The 24,963-nt window shown below is 39.9% G+C and overlaps 1 protein-coding gene across 2 annotated transcripts in view; it reads right to left on the bottom strand.

Moving 5' to 3' along the window:
* Nucleotides 1–2,044: 2,044 nt before the first annotated feature.
* The window catches only part of CCDC148 (coiled-coil domain containing 148), a 182,288-nt gene continuing 159,369 nt past the window's right edge, over nucleotides 2,045–24,963 (bottom strand). For both annotated transcript variants that reach the window (XM_047085875.1, XM_047085876.1), the window contains 3 exons: nucleotides 8,352–8,469; nucleotides 6,024–6,164; nucleotides 2,045–2,191 (listed from right to left, as the gene is read on the bottom strand). In XM_047085875.1, coding sequence (XP_046941831.1) covers nucleotides 2,045–2,191; nucleotides 6,024–6,164; nucleotides 8,352–8,469 — 406 coding nt within the window. The remainder of the gene's footprint in view (nucleotides 2,192–6,023; nucleotides 6,165–8,351; nucleotides 8,470–24,963) is intronic.

Genomic DNA, 24,963 nt, shown 5'->3' with positions numbered 1-24,963 from the left:
AGCAGAAGTGGGGTGATTTTTTAATCTCCTCAGAGCAGCCTATAAAAAGAAACAAAAAGCAGAATAAAGCCAAACACCAATGGAGATAATCTTCAACAGTGACAGTGACAAGGTTCTCCCATAAACTACAAATTATGAATGGATAAAGAACAACCACTGACAGCTATAAGAATTGATTGTACCAACACCTTTGCAGGACAGAGGGAAGCAAGGGACATCAGATGGACTTGAGATCTCTAAAGAGCCAAGAAGTACTCACTGGAAGCTTCTGATAAAATTGAGAGGGGGGTTTACACTCTGATAATGAATGAGTACAAAGTGTTTGCAGTGAAGTCTGAAGGGGCCACAGAAATCTGGGCCCCATGAAATCCCAGACCAGGTAGTCAAAACTCACTTCTAGGACAAAGTCCCATGATGAGAAAATGTTGCAAGGAAAATCCAAGTTGAGCACCACAGGAACAGCAAAGTCAAAGGAAATAACAGGTCCAGATAAAACTAGGGGAGGAAATATCTCCAGAAAGTAAGCTGCAAATTTTTTGAACATACACAAATATAACAAAAGAGAGAACTGTAGAGCTATGAAGTTAGAAGGGTTATCTTGAGTCACAACTATTTCTAAAAGTTGAGGAAGACAAATTTTGAGTATAAATGAGCAAAAAGAAGAATCAGATCTTAACGTAAAAACAGATTAAGAAGAATAACATCCACACAGATAAGGAAGGAGAGACATTAGAGAGACATTAGAGAAACAGGACTACAATATGTCTTGCAACATAGAGAGGATGTGCTCTGATAGAGCAGGGCTTTCATGGTTTATGATCTGGGGCTTCACATCAAGTAAAGCGAGGACCCTTAAAGGAACATTGTGATGGTGGGAGACATCCTCAAGAATGTTGCTACTGCCCACTGCCCTGAGTCTTGTTCATGATTCCTTTTCCTCTTCCAATTAGGAGCTGTGATGATGCAAAAGGTTGAATGGAGAGGGCATTATAATGAATTGTAGATACAGATTTTGTCCATAGAATCTCTTGTGAAGGTTTATTCTGATGAGCTGGGCTTGCTGCATTATTTATTCCCATCATGTTGGGAATAATCATGAAACCTAATATTCCACCAGTCAGACTGGTCTTTGTCATTTTTTTTTGCATTACTCCAATAACAGCAATTCTGGGATAGAAGTAGGGAGGAAATGGCAGGAAGTTGCAATAGAAAGAAAAAGAAGGGGAGGGGAGGTAGTCTTAACAGTAATAATGGCAACTTCCAACAACACTGACTTGTGATTCTGATTAATCAAGTTTTTAAAGTAGACATAGATGGTTGATATTTATTTGAAATGCTCTTTATGTATAAAACCATCTAGATATTAAATAATAATTTTTGATAACATTTGAAATATTATAAATTGTGAAATATTCTTTCTAAACAACCACACAACTACATTTTTTTCTAAGCCCAAACAGATATTCCCATGCTTGAAGTGCTGTTCCTAATTTCTAATTTATTTTTAAAGGCTAATTTGCAAAATGAAATTGTTTGGATGATTGGTTTGCAGTAAACATGGTACACCAAATTGGTTTCTAAATTTAGAAAAAGGTTGAGTCTCCTCTTATAATAATCAAGAAATAGAAGTATTAATGATAATGGAGCTTCCATAATTAAAAAGTCAAATTCTGAAACAACAAGCAGAAATGAACCTTAGCAGGTAGTAGCAACATAAATTGTAATTCCTGAAAATGGTTATTTTAAGCTCTTTTCATGGGATAATGCAATCTCCAATATGCAGCTTACTGAACAATAATATATGTATCATATGCATTATAATTATGTTCCATAGTCTTGCTGAATTCAGTACTATCAGACATAACAAAGATATAGGAAATAGTGCATGAAATTCTAAGAGTCATAAAAGACAAAGTTGTGTTAATGAATGCTTTGATTTCTATGTCTGATATTTAAAAAATTTTTGGAAAGTAGTAATTGTTAACTATATAAATGTATTCAAAGAAAAATCTTGTTTACATATAATAGGATTTACAGAAGAACTCTAGATTTTAAATACAGTAGACTCCATGTCCTTTCTTGGAGGTTTTTGAGGACTGATTTTTGGTAATATCTCTCTGGCATAAAATGTTTTATGAAGTCCAGCTTCTCGAACTGCTAACTCAAAACGGAGTCTAGGGTCAGAAATTATCTGTAGAAAGAAAAAAGAAGTTATCTGTAGAAATAAAATACAATTTAAATAAGTAGCAATTCATTGAACTAAAGTAAATTTTATCATTTAGTTCTATATTTGCTCAAGCTATATAATTTGTTTCTTCTGGGTAGATGACTAGATGACAATAAACTTTGTGTATACAGTGACTATATTCTGTTGCCGTTTTTTAGGGGGAGAGGGTTGGGGGTTTTCTTGTTGTTTTTACTGAAAATGTCCAAATGTTCTTGACATTATCATTTTCCAGTATATCCATGGCTTCCGAGATAAGATACAGAGAATATTATACTAGATTAGTCAAAATACAACATATTGATATTATTAAAAAGATGCAGTAAAAAAAGCTTACTTTCAGCACTATCATTGATTCATTATTTATTCATAGCTAGAATTACAAAATATAGACAATCATTGATTAAAATAAATCTAAACCACACTCTTGGTACATTCGTCTTTCACCAGACATTCTAATTTCTCCATCATTCTGAAATATGTAAATTATGTTTAAACACATGGCCTCTACTTAAAAAACAAAATCAATCGAACTCTCCAAGGCTGATTTCTATTTCAAGCAGAATTAGAAAATGTCTCCACCAATGTGGTTCTAAGTGGCAATGGAAATATGAGTAGCTCAATTTCTATTTTCATTTATAGCTGATTGGACCTTATTCCTCTTCCCCTCCTTCCATGAATATTAAATGTCAACAGACGCTGCTTGCAATAAGGTAACCACATATGGATTTTAGCTAATGAGGCATTTTACACGGACTTCAAGTCCCCCTAGAGGATGGGATAGCAAGCTGTTGAAAGCAGCCCTCCTTCAAGAAGCTCTTAAACCAATAGGGGCAGTAAGAAGGTATACAGATAACTACAGCTGGTGGCACATGTGACTGATGTTCCAAGGATAGAAGATCACAGAAGTACATCTCCTGGTGTGGGTTAGACTAGGATGACCTCAGGTGAGGAGGAGCACATGAGCTAACTGTAAAGTCCACCCTATTCTTCTATGAAGCAGAGTGGGGAAGAAAAGAGACAGAGAGCCAAAAAAGGAAGGCACATGCAAACTCAGAGGTGAAATAGGTCAATTTGGGGTCAGGGCAGTTTGGGTAGAACACTGGAGTAGCAGCAGTCTACTACAATTGTCTAAACATGAAGTAATAAATGCCTAAACTTGGCTGGTAGCAAGGAAGAGAGAACTTTCGGAAACACTATGAAGGGAAGAATCAAGAGAATTTGGCAACTGATGAGGTACAGGGACGAGGAGCAATGATTGCACACAAGTCGAAAATAATACAGAGATTTGTGTCTGAAAAGCAATATATTTTGAGCATTAGTCTCTCCTCTTCTAGATACAATCTCTGTAGTCACCCTTATCCACTTCCAAGGATTCATGCTCTGCCTGTGTACTCCCTAATTTTTTCTGGATTCACCTTCTTCTCAGCTTCGGGTCTGTGAGGTTTAAAAGATCGCCTTATCCTATTTTTAGAATAGGTATCAAGTGAAATGGAGATCTCCCTGGAAAGTTGACCTGCATTTCCCCAAATCACCTCCCCAGAAGCAACCAATCAGATTTTTGTAAACGTGTTCTAGACATCTTCACCCTAATCATGACATGAACAAAATAAATATTCTTCCCCGAAGTCTGTTTTTACTTCTGTATTCTTATATGGTTAATGGCAGCCACACATAATGACTATAATTTACTGAATTACTTGTAGATGCCAGGCAATATCCTAGGCAATTGACATTTATTATCCTAATCCTCATAAGAACCTTACAAATTATTATTTTACAGATGAAGTAAACAAGACATAAAGATGTTAATAGCTTACACAAGTTCATAGCCAGTAAATAGCAGATGTAGATTTGAATCCAAAATGCAGGCTCTTCTCAGTACCACTCGCTGCCCGGCTTAGAATCATCCTCACTTTCATTACTCCCTCCTCTCAGCCAGAGCCATTCATGCCACGCCCTCCCACGTTTATGAGGACTTTGCCATCTTAAAAGACTCTGACCCCCACTCCCACCCCCACCAATTTTCCGTCCAGAATACGTTGCTAAGCATATCTGAGTATATAATTCACCTGCTTCTAGGTCTCACCTGTGCTCACAGGATAACATCTTAGCAAGCAAAAGCTACTATACTTTTCAGTCTGACCCTAACCTATGTTTCCAATCTCATCTCCTAGCACCCACCCTTGCCGTGTACCTTTACCCTGAAGACACGCCAATAGGGGCTCTTTCCACCCTCCTCTGCTTGGTGAAACCCTTATTTCCTCAGCCCAGGTACCCGAGAGCTTTCCAGTTTGACTTCAATTCTTTGCCAGCCCCAGCTGCCCTTCCTGCTTTGGCTTCTGGAGATACACTTGCATCCTTATAATTAATCCCTTTCCTTTGGCCCAACCCCTCCTCCCAGCTGAGTTTTTTGGTTTTAATTTAAATCAACCTGGAAAAAATGTTGTTACTGCTGCCAAAAATCCTCGACTAAGATGTAGCTTAGTTTCCTCTTCAACACTTGGTCCCACTTCCCTAGTCTGCATTTCTTTTGGTTCCCTTCGTGCCGCTACAGGCCTTAGACCTCCACCATGGAGGTAGTCTCACCCCAGGGGCATTATTCTCACACATGCTACCTTCCCTCCTAACCCAGACGCCCTGCTCACTTCCTTCAACAGAGTAAGTCAGTCTTGTTCAGGATGTAGTCCTGGCAACTCCACTGTGCCAGATATAGAATACGTTCCATAAATATTGTCCAATTGATAAATGAACTGTTCATCTTTTTTATTTCTTAGCGAAGTATACAGCACATAGGAGAGGCACACTTGATCTGTCAATGGGTGAATGGATGAAGTTTCCTAATCTGTAAATAATTAACTAAGTGTCCAGCTTCTCTCCTTAGACTTGCAAAATTAACAAACTAGGGAGAACTACTTTCTCCCTTAATATCAGTGATATCCATTCATTCATCTGTCCTTCCTCCCTGCCTTCCATCCATCTGAAAAGACTTTTTTTTTTTAACTTTTTTAACGTTTATTTATTATTGAGAGACACAGTGTGAGCAGAGGAGGGGTAGAGAGAGGGGAGACACAGAATCTGAAGTAGGGCTCCAGGCTCTGAGCTGTCAGCACAGAGCCCAACGCGGGGCTCAAACTCACGAACTGTGAGATCATGACCTGAGCCGAAGTCGGTCGCCTAACCAACTGAGCCACCCAGGCACCCCTGAAAGTACTTTTTAAAATCCTTTCTCAGTTACAGGAACAGACTAAAAGGAGTCAGAAGTTCCTAGAAATGGTTAAATAACACCTTAATACTTTTCCACAGAAAATGTTTTCTTTTATCATTAGCTCTGATGTATTATCTTCAGTTAATTTTAATTTCTGAAAGCTTCCCTCTGCTTCGTCTTGTATCAGTGTCATCAGTTGTTGCCTTAGTAGGATTTATATCATGAATTTAACATTAAACAAATTCTGAATGATAGAGAAACACTTAAAATAGAACATTAAACACAACTTTAAAGTAAAATTTTGTAAATTTTAAAGATATTTTAATGTAGAAATGTCAATTTTAAAAATAATTTTCAATGACAGATTTATAATATGTTCAGACAAACTGTTCTATGGTCACCTATCAACTATTTTACAGGGCTAAGAATCATGCAGTAATTGCGTGCTATCATTTAGCAGTAAAAATTAAGTGAATCCACATGGTATTCAAATGTAAATATTGAAAATAATTTTTAACCCAAAACACACACTTCTATAAATCTTTTTATCATCATGGCTTTTGCATCAATCATGCTAATTCCCACAATTACCTGGTATTCATTGTATGTATTCAATGTAAAGAGTGGCTTTTGAAGAATAAATTCTTCTTCAGTTCCAATACCCATTCTTGCTTTTGATGCCATTGTGTCTGACATCATTCTAACAGGATCAAATTGAGCAACAATAGCAACCTAAAAGAAGAAAAAGCATGGCTATTTGGATTACGATACAAGCTAACTACTTCTGGGGAGCACTACTAATGTTCAATGTCCATTAAAGGTAGGAAATTTTATTAAAGATAAAACCCAAGAAGGAAGGACAGACAAAATATTAAGCCAGGCCAGTCGTAGAGATCCCCAAAGGAGCTAATGGTTTAAAAACAAAACATATTAAAAGGCCATAATATATATGGTTTGCTACTGATTGAGTTATCACAGTTATGATTAAATTTAGATAAAAATGTATTTTTCTGGTACTAAGTCATAGGAAATCTTATAAAGAAAATCTATATATTGAACTACCTTAAAAAGTAACCAAAGATAATAAACATTAATTTTTAACTACTAGCAATATATGGTCATGGTGACAACTCCACAAAGCTTTCTAGAAAGTTTAATATGATCAAGATCATTCTAGAGTATATTATTCATGCATTAAGTTGAGTTATGTTGGCATTATTGGGCAAGATGGGTGAATCTCCATTGTGTTCAGCAATGAGATTTCTAGGGACTATTGTAAACCATTGTTTCCCCTTCTACTGAAAAACCATAGAGTCATTTTAACCTAAATGCCCTTGTCCTTTATGATAATTGAAATCATTCAAAACTGTATCCTAATGAAAGAAGCCACTAATTTTGTAAATTATATGCACCATTAGTAACACCTGCCTGTTAATTCCTAAAGTCAAGAATTAGCATTAAGAGAATGGCATTTTTAATGCCATTTAGAAACTGTAATGACAAAACTGGGGGTTGAATATGCTTTAATTATTATAGGTTTCCTAGCCAAAATGTCTTAAACTATAGTTCTAAACACCAGTTACAGGTAACGGGCATAAATATTTCCTCTTTCAAAGAGTTCACAGATGGAGAGAATTCTAATCATATGGACTCTGTAGTTATCAAATATATATTTGAACAAGAACGTACATAGTAACACTGACATTAACTTTTGTCCCCAGAAGGCCATGGTGTATAATTATTTGCTAATGATTAAATTTTGTTGAATCTAGCATGACCAGGACTTACATTCCTCTTTGAATTTATTTCTGTAATCTATTTTTATCAAAGATGATGACATAATAGCGGTATGCATTTACACTTCCTGTAAACTATGCCATTTAACTAGTTTAACTAGACTTCCTCGGTTTGAATCCAGTCTGACAGTTGCTTGCTGTGTGACTTCGGGGAACCTGTGGCTCTTCTGTTTCCTCTTCTATAAAATAGAAATATTGCTACGAAAATAAATACATACATCATAAGGTTGTTGTAGAGATTGAGCTAAAACCTAAGAGCATTTAGAAGAGGGTTTTATATTTAATATTTTAAAAGTGTGAACACACATTACTACAAACCTCTGAAGCAGGTACTATCATTATTCCCATTTTTCAGAGGAGGAAATGAAGCTTAGGGAAGTAAATGATCTAAGTTTCCTCTGCCAGTAAGTCATGAACCAGGTTGCACCCAGGTTTGAAGGATACCAGAGGCCAAGTTCTTATCCAAGATTCCATGTTGCCTCCACTGACATGGAAGGGAAATCAGACAGTCATTTCCCATCAGTTGTGTAGGGGTGTCAGTGGGCTTTGGAGCTTAGGAGTTGAACTAATCACTTCCAGATCAAAACCTCTGAAAAATTACCAAGTAACACTATTTTATCACACTTCTCAAATTGAAAAACTTTTGCCTACTTTTACTAGGCAATGCAATGGGAGGCTTTAATTCTCTCACAAAAAATAGTATATATTTTTAAAAAATGGTTTTTCACATGTTTGCTGACCACAGGGGATTTCCAAACAGAAGTTTCTACCCCTAAGATGATTATCTTGCTCAAACTCCACCAGGTTTTTTGAGGAGCAGAAAATCCTGCTACATATAAAGTTTCACTCCTGTAAATGGGTACTATTCAGCTAATAAATGAGAGGTAATACGGATGCATTTAAATCTTGGGAGAGCCTTTTGAAAAGTGCTGATAAAGTTCTTTTAATATACTAAGAAACTGGAAATTGTTCAACATAAATCTAATTGCTCCCAGCAATGAAGATCAGTGTCCCAATTTGGAAAAGTTACATTTTATATCACAGATGTTGTAACTAAGCCCTACTAATAATGTTATTAAGAACACTTAGAAACCACCCATGAAAATTTCCAAATTAAAAACACCTGTTTCCTAAGGGCTTCTAGCCGCCTCTCTCTCTCGCCTTCTTCATGAGCTTCTTGGAGGGCCACTGCTTTTTTCTCCAGCAAACGCTTTTCCAGTAATTCTTGTCTATATTTAACCCTTTAAAAATAATGCACAAGGAAGTTGGGAAAGCATCATAGTAACTGTGTAAATTATATGGGTAGGAACATAGATAGGGGCAGAAGGCATCTCAGAGGTGACATCACGGTCATATTTTGGCTTTACTTGCTTTTGGTTGATTTCTCATAAGCAAACAATAAAATGCATTGGTGTAAAATTCAATCTATAATAATTCTAATAACCAGAGAACTGCTGGGGTGCCTGGGTGGCTCAGTCAGTTAAATGTCTGACTTCGGCTCAGGTCATGATCTTGCGGTTTGTGAGTTTGAGCCCTGCGTCGGGCTCTGTGCTGACAGCTCGGAGCCTGGATACTGCTCTGGGTTCTGTCTCCTTCTCTCTCTGCGCCTCCCCCACTTGTGCTCTGTCTCTCAAAAATAAAGAAATGTAAATTTAAAAAAAAATTTCTAAAATAACGAGAGAACTGCAGATCACAGGGCAGGAAAAAGTAGGGTAAAAATCCAATCCATCTCTTTCTTCCTTTGAAATCATTGTATTGACCCTCAAACTGTGTGTCAGCTGCCACAGCTATAGCTAATCAACCCACCAGAGGACAGCCTCACTCCTGAGTGATTCTTCTAGCAGTTTCTTCAAGGAGTTTCAACACAATTTGAGATGTTAAAAAGGCTACCTTACTGATTAAATATACATACTTCTAGAAATAAGAGTAAATAAAATGCTATAATAATATGCCCAAATTGTCTCAATACTAGAACTTAAAATTTTATCTATATTTTCACTTGTTTTGTCTAGAACCCCCATTTTGGGTGTGTGTGTGGTTTAAAAATTACACTTTGACTGTAGATGGCAGCAAAAACATGACTTTCCCTTAGCATTATGTTTTCATTCTCCTTAAAATCAGCAGATATTAAAACAGAGCACATTTCAATACCCATTTTAATACCTCCAAACTCATTCAGCCCTCCTCTGCTGCCTTTTTTTAGGCAGCCTCCCTTCCCATCTTCTTGCCCAAGCTATTCTTCTTTTGAATTATAGAGAGGAGATTTGTCTTTTCTAAAAAAGTAGACATTTGGGTTCTCAAGGGAGTATGAGGCCATTGCCTCTGTCTTCCATTATTGATGGCTTAGATTTAACTTTCTTTAAGACATCAGTCACAGATGTGCTTTGCCCTTAGTGTGCATACCTGCATTTTCCACGGATGTACCTTCACTAGACCCTTTTAACTCTGGATCTTGATGTTAACTGAAGTGTTTACTATGCATCGAGGCTGTTGCTAAAACCTTCATGTCTTTTAGCTCATTTAGATTTCACAACAACCTGATGTTGGGGCACCAATATTGATCCCATTTTAAAGATAAAGAAATAGAGGTATAGACTGGTGATGTGATTTGCTCATGTTCTCACACCCAGCAAGTGGCAGAGCCAGAGATCAAACCCAGGCAGACTGGCCCCAGATCCCACGCTGACCCCGGCCCTCCCCCTACTGTGCAATTAGCCCCTATGCTCTTCTCTCCTTCCCTTGATTGCTCTACTCACCTCACTGACATGAATACCTGCTGTGTGCTGTACCCTGTGCGAGGTATTGGAAGCACATGGAGAAGACAGCCCTTCCAAGTTTGTAGTTTAATATGGATACAAAAAGAAAAGCCTAAGAACTAATCAAGGTATAGAGTGCCTTCAGAGAGGTATAAACAAGGTCTGCTGGGGGACCTTGTGGAAAAGACTTGGGAGCTTCATGGAGGAGGCAGCATTTGAGCTGGGTCCCAGGGATTATTAGCATTTGGAGAGGCGTGATGGTGGAAAGGAGGCTGGCCTTCCTGGAAGAGAGTGCCAGGCCAAGGGTGAGTTCAGAAAGGCACTCCCACTCAGGTACATGCATAGACAGGGTTGGCATCTGAGAGTGAGCAACTTTTAAGTTTTGCTCCCTGGGCATCTTGCTTGCCTCGCTGGTTACAGTCCCAAGAAAGGAAGAGTCCAGGGTGGCTAGGACAGACTGAGTAAGGCATTTGAACCTGTGTCATCTGAACAGAGTGAGTGAATGAAAGAAGCCCAGGGAAGTATTGGCAGGGTGAGCCTGGTAGTCATGTGGTTCCTTCAGGAAGATTTGCTCCTGGGGAGCAAAAATCTCCAAAACCAGGTTGCTCCTGAGGCTGACATTAAAGCAGCAGCGTAGGAGAGGAAAAGAGAGGAATGTGCAGTAGATCCTTGCAGAGTACAAAACCCACAATGGGATTTAGGAGGAAAGTCCTAAACCTTGATGGCTGTCGCTGTCCTCCTCCTCATCTCCCATACAGGAGTCAGTAGCCTGACACACGTTAAACAAGCTACAGACCAGGTTGCTCCCTTTCTCTAATGCCTCCATGTCATGGAAAGCTATTTCTCATTCTCTCCATTTTCACTAGGGCATGACACAACCTCCCTAATAAGGTTCTACTCAATTTATGTACTGAGTACAAACTAAGTGAACGACTGTGAAGGTTCAATTAAAAGATACCCTGGGATTTGATCATTACCATATGCTAATTCTCAGAACCTTTGAAAACTTTCTCTTCCTTTGGGATATATAGGTTGCTTTGTCTGCAACAAAGTTTTGCCTGCTGTGAAAAAGTAAGAGTTGTACCAGTTAGGGGAGCTTGACTTATGAGGAAGAAGTTGCAAATCAGACTAAGGCATTTGAACTTGTGCCTAAAGAAGCCCGGCTCATGGTTTACCCTGAGGCTCACTCACTCGTTCAACCTATGTTTATTGAGCACCTACACTGTATCAACCACTGTTCCAGGCACTAGAGATACAATTTCAACACAGGAGACACGTTTCTGTCCTCACAGAGCTAACAGTCTAGCAGGGATACAAAGACCCAGGCAATTTTGTTAAGGGGTGGCCCTTGCTCTGAGGACACAGTGGGATGTAGGCCTTGGGAGGGGCACTTTTGCAGGCTTGGGGCATTTAGGGGAGCACCCAAGAGGAAATGCTCTGAATCTCACACCCGAAAAAGGAGCAGAGGGGGAAAGAATAGGAAGAACGTTCCAGGCAGAGAAAAAGAGCATATGAAGGTGAGAAAGCACAGTATTTTTTGAACTGAAAAATACTCGGAAAGACCAAAAGTGGACAATGCAAGGTGAGGCTGGAGAGGCATGAGAGGCCAGACCGGGGCTTCGCATGCATGAGGGTTTTGATCAGGGAAATGTGGTGATCTGAAAAACCTCTTCTGTAATATGTACGTGATAATAAGGAGTCAAGACCAGAGAGGGTTATCCACAGGCAAGTTGATGGTTTCCTAACCTAGGGAACTGGTAGGAGATAGACCTGGAGGAGATGCTGAAGGAGAAGACTTGGATTTGAAGTTTATGTAGAAGATAGAATTAATTTGAATTGTTAATGTTATGGCAAAGCAGAAGAGATAGAGGAAGGAGTTAAGGTTTCCTTCTTGCACAGTGAGCAATGGCGTCCCTCGCTAAAACTGGGAACTTGGAGAAATAGGGAAGAGAAGGAATCAGGTTCCTTTGGACAGGGACCAGCCTTCACAGATCTGGGCTGAAGATGTAAATGGGAGATCTTTATCAACGGCGTGGAATCGAGGCCATGGAGCAGATGGAATCAATCAGAAAGAGAGTGTAGAGTAATAAGAAAAGTAGGTCTAGGAGTGACTGCCAAGGAAACATTTAGGAAAGGGACAGAAGACAAAACTAGGAGGATGAGGAGAAATGATGCCAAAGCAGCTAAGGAAAACAGCATTAACAATGTCAAATGATACAGAAAGATCTGATGTAACCCGCAAATGATCACTAGATTAAATAAGAGGGAGTCATCTGTGATCTTGGCAGGAGCAGTCAGTAGAGACGTGGCTGGAGGATTAGTGGGGCTGAGGAGGTGAGTGAGGGAGCAGACAACCCCTTCAGCAAGACTGAGGGTGCTGGTGGGAGAGCGCAGCTGATCACACTTGTGTTGGCTCCAAAGTGATGACCAACGTTACTCTGGCCACCTTGAGGATTTGCCACTGAAAATATTTTTTAAATATTTATTTTGCGAGAGAGAGAGAGAGAGAGAGAGAGAGAGCGCCCCAGCACGAGTAGGGGAGAGGCAGAGAGAGAAGGAGAGAGAGGATCCCCAGCAAGCTTCATGCTGTCAGCATACAGGTCCACTTGGGTTCCGATCCCATGAACCATGAGATCGTGACCTGAGCTGAAAATTAGAGCTTAATCGACTGAGCCACCCAGGAGCCCCTTGCCACGAAAAATTTAAGCAAATAGGTGACATACTCAAATGCTTCATTTATACAGATGCTGTGGTATAAACTCAGATAATAATCCCCTTGGAAAGGGGAAACTCTTGGTGCCTCTCTCCTCTCCCAGTCTGGACAGAAACTTTTCTTTGCCTAAAGAGAAGTGATGCAGAAAAACTCTTGGGAGAAAGCCAAATACTCACATATTCATGGGGAAAGAAAATAGCAACACAGTAAAGTCAATCATTTGGAAAATTTTCCACATAAATACCTTTAGCTATTTGAGGTAGCAGATTTTCTCCAAATTAAACTGTTGCTATGAAAGTCAATGTCAGGAAATGGCGAAGCTCAAAAGTCTAAATTGTGCACAGAATTCCCAAACAGGAGTCCTAGGTCCATCTCTCAGTCCGTTTTATGCTCCCTGCTTCTACAAAGGTTCAAAGTATTGCAGAAGGAGCATTTTCAACTTCTCATGGGGGAGGAGAGGCATCGTATTGTTCAAAGGCAACAGCTGCTGCAGAATCAGGCACAGCATTAACAATAATCTGGAAAGGATTTTGTATAAGCCTCCAGGCCTGAGTGTAGTTGAAGGGACAGGAAGCTTTCATGTAGAATGGAGAGTTTATGTATCATTTAGGAGATTCTTTATGTGTGTGTACAGCACTCGAAGAGGTGAGTATACGAATGCAAGTGGCTTGGGAGCACCTTGAACTTTAGTAGCAGCATCCCTTTGCTTCACTGAAACTTCAGTGAGAACTGGGCAAAATATTAAGTACTAAACCTTGACCTGCCTCCTGTTTGGAGCCACAGGTAACTTCAGTCTAAACAAACCTACAGCACCCAAAGGGGATTAGGAAGACTCCTGAGGAACAACGGATAGTGGCAGGAGCTACCATTTTTTTTTTTAACAAAAAGCTTATGCAATAAATAAAACAACATAAAGATATATCTTAATTAGGGCACTGTAACCAGTATTGAACTCCCCCAAAAAACATTTCAGGGAAGTAATTTACCCTATTGAATTAAAGGCAGTTTGTGTGCAAACTTGCTACTTAGTGTTTAGGTCATGTGGCTTACTCAATATTGAATGAGAAATCTTTAAACAGGCACATGCCGGAGGTATTTCAGCAGCAGCATGGTGAACCTGTTCCTGCCTGTTGGGAAATCCATTTTTTTGGCTCAAACCCACTTGGAAAGTTGTTCTTCCCACCAAATTGAGAGAAACCGCTCTATTAGATATAGGGTAATAGGGAAGACTATGTGGATCAAAACACAGGCCAGGTGGAAACACCTGTCAAGAGGTAAATGGCGATGGGGGAAAGGGGGAGAAGGAGAAGCTAGCCCAGAGGAAAAAAACCTGATGCTCACTGGATGCTTCTAATGATATAGGCAATGAGACTCTACTCAGTGCGGATTTTGGCTAAGGGCATAAGCGGAGACCAATTTCTGCAAATAGAATGTAAATCCTGATGCAAGGCAGTGACATCCTGGTACAGATAGGCGTGGGCAAGAACAAAGAGGATTCATAGAGAATCCACAGAACCAAGAGGAGAGGAAGCCATGCCAGCCCCAAACAGAGACTATTCTTCCAGCTCAGAGCACTTACTGCTTCCTTTGTGAGGTGTAAGAGCAATTTCTTATTGGAACTCTATTCTTTAATCGATTGATTCAGTTAGCCAACATACAGTTAGTTGAGCACCTACTATGTGTGAAGCACTGTCCCCGATGCTTAGGATACAATAGGGAAAAATTTAAACTAGACAAAAAAGATCCCCACTCTCTTAAGTCTTATATTATTTGTGGTTATTTATAAGCATGCCTAAATTAACATTCTAATAAAATACATAAATTAAAAAATAATTATCAAGAACAATCTTATCACAAAGTCCTAAATTAGCCCCTTCTTGTATTGCTATAATGATGGTTCTCAACTGTAAAAGTCATTAGGATCACTGGAACATGTAAAAACTTCTGATGCCAATGTCCCGCACCAAACTAATCACATCAGAATCTGGTGTTGTGGTGTTGGGGCTCAAGCGTTGGTATTTTGCTAAAACTTCCTCCAATTGATTCTAATGTGCAGCCAGGCCTGAAAGTCAAAACCACCTAGCCCATTGGTTACCTAACTTGAGCTAACATCAGAATCACTTGGAGGGCTTGTTAAAGCTCAGATCACTTCACCACCTCTAGAGTTTCTCATTCAGTAGTAATGAAGTAGAGTCTGAAAATTTACGTTTATGTTTCCAGGCGATGCTAAGCCAGGGACCACACTTTAAGAATTAGAGTCTAGATAGGGATGCCTGCGTGGCTCAGTCAGTTGAGTGACTGACTTTGGCTCAGGTCATGATCTCATGGTTCATGAGTTTGAACCCCGTGTCGGGCTCTGTGCTGACAGCTCGGAGCCTGGAGCCTGCTTCGGATTCTGTGTCTCCCTCTATCTCTGCCCCTCTCCCACTCATGCTCTGTCTCTCTGTCTGTCTCAGAAATAAATAAACATTTAAAAAATTAAAAAAAAAAGAATTATAGTATAGATAAACGTTCAGATTAGAGGGATTCTGCCTGACTATTGTTATCAAGACAAAACCAGGTACATTTTACTACCCAGGACTGGTTTCTGTTTTCATGTGCCAAATAGCACAGTTACATGCCTCAGGATTGATCCAAACTAGATCAATTCCTGCCTTGGTGCTACTGACAAGTAGCAGAATCTTTCACCCTCGCCCTAGCCTCCATGACCCCCAACACACACAAATGACAGATTCCCCCAACCACAGTGGCCCTCTCAAGTCTTGGGTCAGTGTCTGTGATGAGCAGTTACAAGAATGGCTGCTACAGAAACAATTTCTTTCTTTCCAGTGGATAAAACGCTGGTGTACCCTGAAGACAGTTGAAAACCTCAGACTACTGGAGATAAAGGGTATACTCAGTAAAAGCAAAGAAGGAAGAAATAACTTCAAGGTATTCGTGCCTTAAAAAGGAGGTACGAGCCGCTTCCTTTGGGACTAAATCTTGTAGTTCCAAGGGGGTGGATATTTTTCATACTGAAAGTGAAAACCCACAAATACGAGTGAAGTACATTTTCCTGTTTGTTGTGATCAATTTCAACCTAGCTGTCTGAGTTCACTTGAGTTCTAGGTACAGACCTATAAACAACTGTGAAACAAGGACTTAAGCCTGGGAATCTGGACTTGAATACAGGGGAAGATGTGGGGAGTAAGTTACAGAAAGAATGTGACAAATATTTTAGCTCTTTCCCCCAAATTAGTGCAGAAAGACATTTCTACCACAATTTGTCTACCCTCCTCTTTTTGAACTATTCCTAACACTTTCCATATAGGTTTCAGGAATTCTTTCATGCCCTTAAAATTTGCCTAGAATCGTCTCTTCCAATAGCATTTCCAGAGTGCACTGTCTATAAGGAATTAAAAAACAATAAAAGTCTGTCTTTTTTATGATCACGCACTAGCAAGTCTAAACGAAGTTAGTGATGAAATATTCCCTTCGTTGGAGCACACAACCCCATTTCACTTCACTCTTGGTTGCTCCTTTTAATAGTTTTTCTTAATTGAAAACCAGTGCTTCCCAGGTGGCACTACTCCCATCGCTCCTCCTTTTTGTTAAAGTTTATTTATTTTGAGAGAGACAGAAAGAGAGAGAGAGGGAGGGAGTAGGGGAGGGACAGAGAGAGAGGGAGAGAGAAGATTCCAAGCAAGCTGCCAGCACAGAGCCCGATGCGGGGCTGGAACCCACAAACCGTGAGATAATGACCTGAGCTGAAACCAAGAGTCAGATGCTTAACCAAGTGAGCCACACGGGTGCCCCCCCCCCACCATTGCTTCCCTTTAAAATTGTTGACGGAGAAGGCTGGCATTTTCCTGGTCTCGGGCAACAATTCCAGAAAAGCTTTTTCTATTGACTTTGGGGTTATACCATCCTCTTTGTCATTGGGTTCTTGCAATCAACTTCCAGCTGCCCAGGTCACTGCCCAACATTCACCGACAGTTATTCAAAACTCCACCCTTACAGTGTGCCTTGTGCTTCAACAGCATTCTCTCCCCCGCTGCTTCAACAGCTCATTCCTTAGACCAGACTTGGAGCTTGGCATCACCTAGAATGGTTTCCTGCCAAAATCTTAAACAGAGGGATTCCGTTCTGACTCCAATGTCTAGGGCCAACACATATACTGATAAAGACTGTACGACTTTAGGAGTGGATTGCCTGCTAACCGCCTATGTTCCTTATGTTCTTATCATTTAGCCTTACTCAACCTGCTACTTTAGCTCATCAGACTCTCCATTTTCAACGATATATTTAAACTGTGTTCTGTGTGCCAGACACTGGGCTAGATCTTCCCTCGTGAAGTTTACTGTCCTACTTCTTCCTTTCCTCCCAGGCTAGGAGACACAGACTTTATTCTCTCTCCAGCTGTGGATCCCTGGGTCTGCTTTTAAGAGTATAATCACTAGTATCCTTTAATTGTCTTCTTTTATTTCCACATCTGCCCTGCCAATTTCCAGCCCTGCTTCTTTGCTGTATTTATTATGCATTTATGAAGTCGAACCTTACCTGGACATGCAACACTCCTCCAGATTAATGTTATTTACACCAGCTGCTTAACTTTCTCCCTCTTAGCAGAGAAACTCACCTCCCACTTTACTGCAGAGGCCATAAGCATTCGTTTCCCCAATATGTCCTGCCCACTTCCAATCTTGTCAAGAGTCCATTTTACCCATCCTTTGCTTCTTAAATCTGGGCTTTTGGGCACCTGGGTGGCTCAGTCAGTTAAGCATCTGACTTCAGCTTAGGTCATGATCTCACAGTCTGTGAGTTTGAGCCCCGCATCAGGCTCTGTGCTGACAGCTCAGAGCCTGGAGCCTGTTTCAGATTCTGTGTCTCCCTCTCTCTCTGACCCTCCCTCCATTCATGCTCTGTCTCTCTCTGTCCCAAAAATAAACAAACGTTAAAAAAAAATTAAATCTGGGCTTTTATCCCATAAGCCTATTTGTTTCTAGGAGCTTGCTCCAGAAATTCATTTCTTCCTTTCCTATTTCTTCAATATTTCTCTCTCCCACTTCATGATTCTTTTTTTCTCCACATGCAAACTTCTTCAAATGGGGAAAGTGTGTCTCTCAACTCTCTCTTTTCAACTACCATCCTTTTTTTTTTTTTTTCTCTAGGTGAAATTTGTTAGATGAAAAAGCTATACTTTCTGTTATCAGTTCTTCACTTCTCATTTAATCCCAAACCCAAGCAGTCCGGCCTCTGCCTCCTCCATTATCTGGAAACCATTCTCCCCAATGTCACCAGGAACTCCAAATTGTAAACCTAGAGTCTTTTAGAGCTCCTCTGACTTAACCTGTCCACAATGGCTGGTCCTAATGGCCACGTCTTTGAAATGTACATCCTACTTCTCTGCCTTTCCTCCTTCTCTTTTACCTGCTCCGTGTTTTTTTTTTTTTAATTAATTTTTTTTTAATGTTTGTTTACTTTTGAGAGAGACAGAGACAGAATGCGAGTGGGTTAGGGGCAGAGAGAGAGGGAGACACAGAATCCGAAGCAGGCTCCAGGTTCGGAGCTGTCAGCACAGAGCCCAACGTGGGGCTTGAACTCCCGAGCAGTGAGATCATGACCTGAGCCGAAGTCGGAGACTCAACTGACTGAGCCACCCAGGCGCCCCTTACCTGCTCCTTCTTATTTGTTCACCCATGGTTCCAAAGTGAACCCACTTCTTTTCTTAATTTCAAAACATCTTCCCCGAGATCTGACTCTTGCTACAATTGAGGCATCAATATCTGTGGTCTCCACCTCCTTCATACCCCCAAATCCATTGATCTTTTATTTTTTCTTCATGTAATATCAAGATTCATTTCAGACAAATCTCTCAAGTGTAACTATATCATATTGCTAGTTAAATGCAGAGCTGCTGCTTTAGTGGGCATCTGAGCTTCACATAGAGTGGACGTCCTTTTCATACACAAAAAATTTAGGAACAAACGTAATGACACATGCCTATTAGAACATGCCTATTAGGCACATGCCTCTTCACGTCTGCTTGGAGATAAGCCACCATGTACCATGGGAGAGGGTCGAGATTCTACTCAATTATTTTGGGTTTGCTCTAATCCAAAAGCAGAGAATTAAGTTCCCCTTGTTTAATACCTCATCATATACTGCAACAATTTTAACCTGTAATATTTACAGCAGGGTTAATCATTTCAACCACTTTAAAAAATCATAGAATGTATAACTTTGAGCAATGCCACTTCCTGGAGCCAAGAAAATCTTTTATATAATTAACCATCTGAGGTCACAACATTTGGAATTATTAACTATAAACCATTTTATAAATTAGGAGATATCTTCCAAAAATAATAGCTTTATTAGAAGAGCAGATTCCCCACCCCACCCCCTTTCTGGAAGTAATTGGATACTAGGGCTAACTGCCCATTATGGCCAAATCTAGATTTTAATAATTTGACCACATTGTGGTAGACATGTCAGGTTTTTTTTATCCCCTATCATCAATCTAGAATTATCAATCCCCTTCAAATTGCCTTTCCTTATTCTTTGTAGGTCTGTTGAAACCTTTAATCAGAGTCTCCCAACTTTTCCTGGTGACCAGATATGGTTAATATTAGTATATTATAAATCTGACCATAGTGATTGGCCCTCAGTGAGCTTCAACTGAACCAATCAGAATCTTTCCCTGGGGTGGGGGGGGCGCCTGGGTGGCTCAGTCTCTTAAGCTTCTGACTTTAGCTCAGGTCATGATCTCATCATCTGTGGGTTCGAGCCCCACGTCAGGCTCTGTGCTGACAGCTCAGAGCCTGGAGCCTGCTTTGGATTCTGTGTCTCCCTCTCTCTCTGCCCCTCCCCTGCTCATGCTCTGTCTCTCTTTGTCTCAAAAATAAATAAAAACATTAAAAAAAAAAAAGAATCTTTCCCTGGGGATTTATATATGAATATTGAAGAAAAGCTTTCTTTTCTCTCTGCGGTCACTACCTAAAATAATGTAATTAAATCAAGCCATGTCTCTTTTCCTCCCGGTTTCCCCAGCCCATAGGAGGAAGTCCATTCCAATGCACAAACCGGTAAGAGTAAAGAAGCAGAAAGAGAGTGAGAGGAACCTGAAGATGTCATTTGAGTCCTTGAAGCAAGATTCCCTCCTGGATTCCCATTCATTCTCTCTTCTGCCTAAGCTAGTCTGAGTTAGGTTTCTCTCAGTTGCTTCTGAGTAGTCCTGACCGGTAAACATATCTTCTACGTATAAGGGAATACTTATCTTTTCATCCTCTGTAACAGAAGGGCATATGCCAAGCTGTTCCAAGTGATAATCAGTTTGTTTTCCAAATTGATGGCCCATGGAATGCTAATATTCCACAGGATGTTAACATATGTGCCATGGATATTGTGTTGGGTATTCAAGTAAGCTTGAGAAAGATAAACAATGTGAAATAGATTTCTTCACAGTAGGATCTCTCAGAATAGTTATTAGAATATAGTGGTATGCAATATGAATTCTCAAAAAGACGACTAGTGTACTAATTTCCGCAAATTATCTGATAATCGAAGCTTTTTTGAATAGAATCCAGCTTGGGAAATGTTACTTGCCTTTCCATTGAACAGGCAGGGATGGATATCCAAGTAAACTAATAGGCATAAACACATATACACTTATTCACTTGTACTATAGTTGTTTGTTTCCATGTGTTGTTTGTGTTAGACTACACTTCCTGAGGGTATTGGCTATGTCTTAATTGCCTTTGTATCCCCAACAACTAGCATAGTGCCTAAAACAGAAGGCACCCATTATTCATTATTCACCCATAAATGAAAGAGATTAAAATTTTTAAAGTTATGGCAAACATTTGATTAAATTTTCTAAACTAGGTAAATAACAGAAGAGTTGACAAAATAAAAAATTAAGAATAAATTGAATATACCCTCTTCTGTTAATCAGTGGGTATTCCTTTGGAACATATTTAATCATTTGAGGAGTAGTAAGAGAAGTTGAACCACTTCAACTTCAAATCAAGTGTCCGGCTCCTTTGAATGATCAGGAACCATAGATGCTAAAAGGCAAACTCAAAGATGATTTCCATGACACGAACTTCCTGGTACTGTGATTTGGGATGGGCAGGAGAGGCACAAATGACATGTTGGCTCTCAGGAAATATGATTTGGAATTTAACAACCTACCCAGGCAAATCAGCATTTATTTGCCTCACTGCCTTCATATATTCATTTATTCCACGTATTTGTATTAAGTGCCACATATATGAGTGTGTAAAAATCATACCCCTACCAAATCACATAAGAAAATCCCAGAGCCATTAGATATACCTATCAAGTAGACAAACACAGCCTACATCTAGATTTTTGAATACATACGGGGCTTGCCACTTGCCATCACAGGAGTTCACCAAGAAGAGACATCTGTCATTTAACACTACTTGGGTAATTTGCACAGTAACTCTTGAACTCACAAATGGTTTATATGGTAGATAAAGTTTAATGTCACAGCTAATATGTATTGCATTTAAACATCTTTAAGATGCTATCATTTTATCAACTACATAAGAGGGGAACTCATATTGAGGGTTTACTTCACAATATTAGGTTTCTTTAAATTATTTTCCCACTTTGGAAAGGAAAAAATTATTTTTCTTAATGCTATTTTTTTTTTTTTATTCTGAGAGAGACAGCATCAGAGTGCCGGCACTTGAGTGGGGGAGGGGCAGAAAGAATGAAGAGCAAATATCCCAAGCAGGCTTCGTGATGTCAGCGCAGAGCCTGATGCAGAGCTCCATCCCACCAACTGTGAGATCATGACCTGAGCCATTATCAAGAGTCAAACGTTTAACCGACTGAGACACCCAGGTGCCCAAGAAAAAGAAAAATTTTAAAGTAAGAAGAGGAGAAGCATAGATGATTAGTTTCATTGGATTTTCTTCCCTGAAGAATTCTTCTAAGATACATATAATTTCTGATGACCCTAATTTCAATAAGAATGTTTTCAGATCACAACTGAAGGAAGCATTGTGTGGGTATGAAATTTTAAAAAGCCACACTAATAAAATATACCACTGGGTTACCAAATTAAAATATTTCACTCTGGTTTTATCTATGTTCAACTTCTGATTTTAATTGGTCCTGTCTTTCCAGAGACAGACATATAGGCCATTTTGATGGAACTGGTTTCCCTTTGTCAGGAGTCCTGACAGGATGGCATTAAGAACAAAAGAAACAGTCCTCTCCCCTCAAACAAATGACTTAAGTAAATAGGATTAATAAAACTTGCTGTCTCTACTATTGTTTGAAAATCCCCTTATGGTCTCTTTCTTTCCTTCCCAGGTTTCTCAGAACTTCTATAGGCAGCAAACATCAAAAGGTCGGAAGATTTTTATACTGATTCAGCCACCCACAGCAATGAAGTAAACCCTGATTTTCTTTCAGTCCAGGAAATGATCAGCAAAGAGCCTTCATAAACAGCCTCTTTAACACTTGAAGCTTAAAAAACAAGAAAAAAAATCAGTGTAGCAGAATGGTTACTGTCATAAACACCTTTGAAGGTTTTTTTTTTGTTTTTTTTTTTTTTAAGTAACCCTTCTAATCCCTCCTCTACCAACATTATAAAATATTTTCTTTACCACAACTTTTCGGTTAGGCATTTTAAATTATGCCTTTTAAAAAACAAAAGATAAAATATATTACATTTTGAGCATGACTTTCCTCCTGCTTTTTTCCTCCGCTGCTCCCTTAAATGCTGATCCGCTTGCTGCCCCTGGGGGTTTCGCCTCCAAGTTTCAACTCCCTCCTCCGGTGACTTTCAGCCGAGTCATAGTTCTGTCTTAGTTCTGTCTCTTAGTCCTCTCTTAGTTCTGTCTCCTTGAGGTCTCAGAATTCAGCCTTTGGGACTGAATCACTGACACCTCCACACAGCAGCACACCCGGCAGTCCAGCCAAGTGCACGCTGACACGTTTGCATCTCGGGGGAGGGGGCCCGTCCCCCGTGCAGGCTTGATGAGCTCTGAGGCCAGGTGAGATGCTGAAGCTGATGTTCTAGAAAGGCTATTGAGGCCAAGAGAGAAATCTGTGGCTTTCTCCAGAACTCAAGCAGACACATCAGCTTGAACATAGTACTGTAGGCTAAAGTGACCAACTTTACCGGGAAAGATAAGATAAAGTGGGCAGAGATCCAGATAAATGTATAAGTAATACTTGAATCAGTGACCCTCCGCCCCCCTTTTAAAGTTTATTTATCTTTCGACAGAGTGAGCACAAGAGCATGTGTGAGCAGGAGTGGGGCAGAGAACCTTGCAGAGCCCCATGGGGGGCTCTATCTTGGGGAATGGAGATCAATGAGCTGAATCAAAATCAGGTGTTGGTTACCTAACCAACAGACACACAGGCGCTGTGTTTTTTCCTGTTTGTTTAGCCCCCCCTTTAAAGGATTTTTTTTTTCCCTCGGCAGCACTGTTTAGGTAAGGGCAGAAATAAATCTCAAAAACCCTGTATTTTCCTTTCCTACATTAAGCTAGAGATACACACACTGACATCCCATGGGACCGCTCTTTGAACGGAGAAATGGAGAAATTCCTTGAGGAGAGTCATGGACCAGAGAAGCACAATGAAATAGGTCGACAAAACCACACTTTGTACAATTTAACAGTGTATCAGCTATATATTATAGCTAAATCCCAAGTTTGAGGAGCAGCCGGCGAAAGGGTGGACAGGCTAGAAGAGAAGTAGGGCAGAGTTTCCTAAGTTGCTGGTGTAAACGAAACAGGTAATTAATTTTTATGAAATTTTACTCTAATAAAAGTTACAATGGCCAAATGTTGGCCTCTCTAGACACCGCTAACAAAGGACACCAGGAGATGGGTTGTGTCTCTTTTCACGTTTTGCACCGTGTGTAAAGCAACAGCATGAGTGGTTTCTTAGGAAGAAGAGCTCTTTCTTGTCACAAGACTTTCTTGGTAATCAAGCTCTGAGAAGAAACAGGCTCAGCTCTCCTAGGGGCCTAATCATGACCCCAAACACTAAGCCCACAGGAAAACCCACTTAGTCCAAGTTACACTAACAGAAGCGGCGTTAATCTTGCTCCTCAAAGGTGAATTATTTACTCTCCCTCAAGTTACTGGGTGATCCAGTGGCCTGGATAGCAAAAGAAAGCTATTTCATTTTCTATAAAAGCTATAAGCTGAATATCCACGTAATTCTAATTTCTTTCTTTTTTTTGGCATCAAGAATTTATTATCAGCAAAATTGATAAAACTGGGAAAATAAATATTCTCTTTAACAGAAATTAAAAATGGTTGCCCCAAATAACACAATGGTCAATAGTTAAAATAGCTCTTCAAATATTAAGTCGACACTTACACATCCTTCAACCTGATAACTTTATTTTAATTGAAGTATAGTTGACACAACGGTACACAATATTCATTTCAGGTGTGCAACAGTGATTTGACAAGTCCATGTTATGCTGTGCTCACCACAACTGTCACCACACAACACTATTATCATACCATTGACTATATTCCCTATGATGTACCTTTCATCCCTGTGACTTATTCTGTAACTGGAGTACTGTATCTCCCACTCCCCTTCATTCATTTTTCCCATTCCCCCAACTCCCCTCCCCTCTGGCAACCATCAGTTTGTTCCCTGTATTCACTCATAATTTTAATTTCTTAGAGATATAGCCAACCTTGTCACATATATGAAAGGCAACTCAGATTCTCTCTCCAACCAACTCTAAATTTTAATCTTTATTGTCCTCTCCCGATTGTCACAACTCCTCCTGCCAGATTCCCCATTATTTCAAGAGACAAGAATATTCCCTAAGGCCTCCTTTTGAGTATACATCTTTCTGAGATCATGTTTCTGGTTTCCCTGAAGACTGTCACATCAATAAATCTATCTTTTGCCTGGATCCTCCGTTGTGAAAGTAATTTTATCACCTTAGCCAGGCACAGCCAACATTTCTCTCTTATATGTATTCTTCAATCTGATCAGAAATGTCTTGCTTGGACTGCTCCATTTGAATGCATAACAGCATTTATATGAAGACCTTGGCATAATTGCAGATGGAGACAAGCCTTTCTGCAAATAGGCCAATTGCCAAGCACAGACCACAGGAAGACCCTAGCTGAACCTGGTCCAACATAAAATGGTTTATGTCCATTACATCGAAGCCTTAGGAAGGGTTTGTAGAGTGATAGTCTGAGACATCATAAGGATTAACTTGCACCAAAAGCTCCCAGGATTAAAAAAAAAAAAGGCATCAA

The sequence above is a fragment of the Lynx rufus genome, unplaced genomic scaffold, assembly GCF_022079265.1.
Source record: "Lynx rufus isolate CCGP_SWC_20201006 ecotype Redwood Valley unplaced genomic scaffold, mLynRuf1.p SCAF_2, whole genome shotgun sequence".
NCBI classification, from domain to species: Eukaryota; Metazoa; Chordata; class Mammalia; order Carnivora; family Felidae; genus Lynx; species Lynx rufus.
The sequence above is the reverse complement of the archived record's forward strand: the minus strand, read 5'-3'. Positions and strand labels throughout refer to the sequence as shown.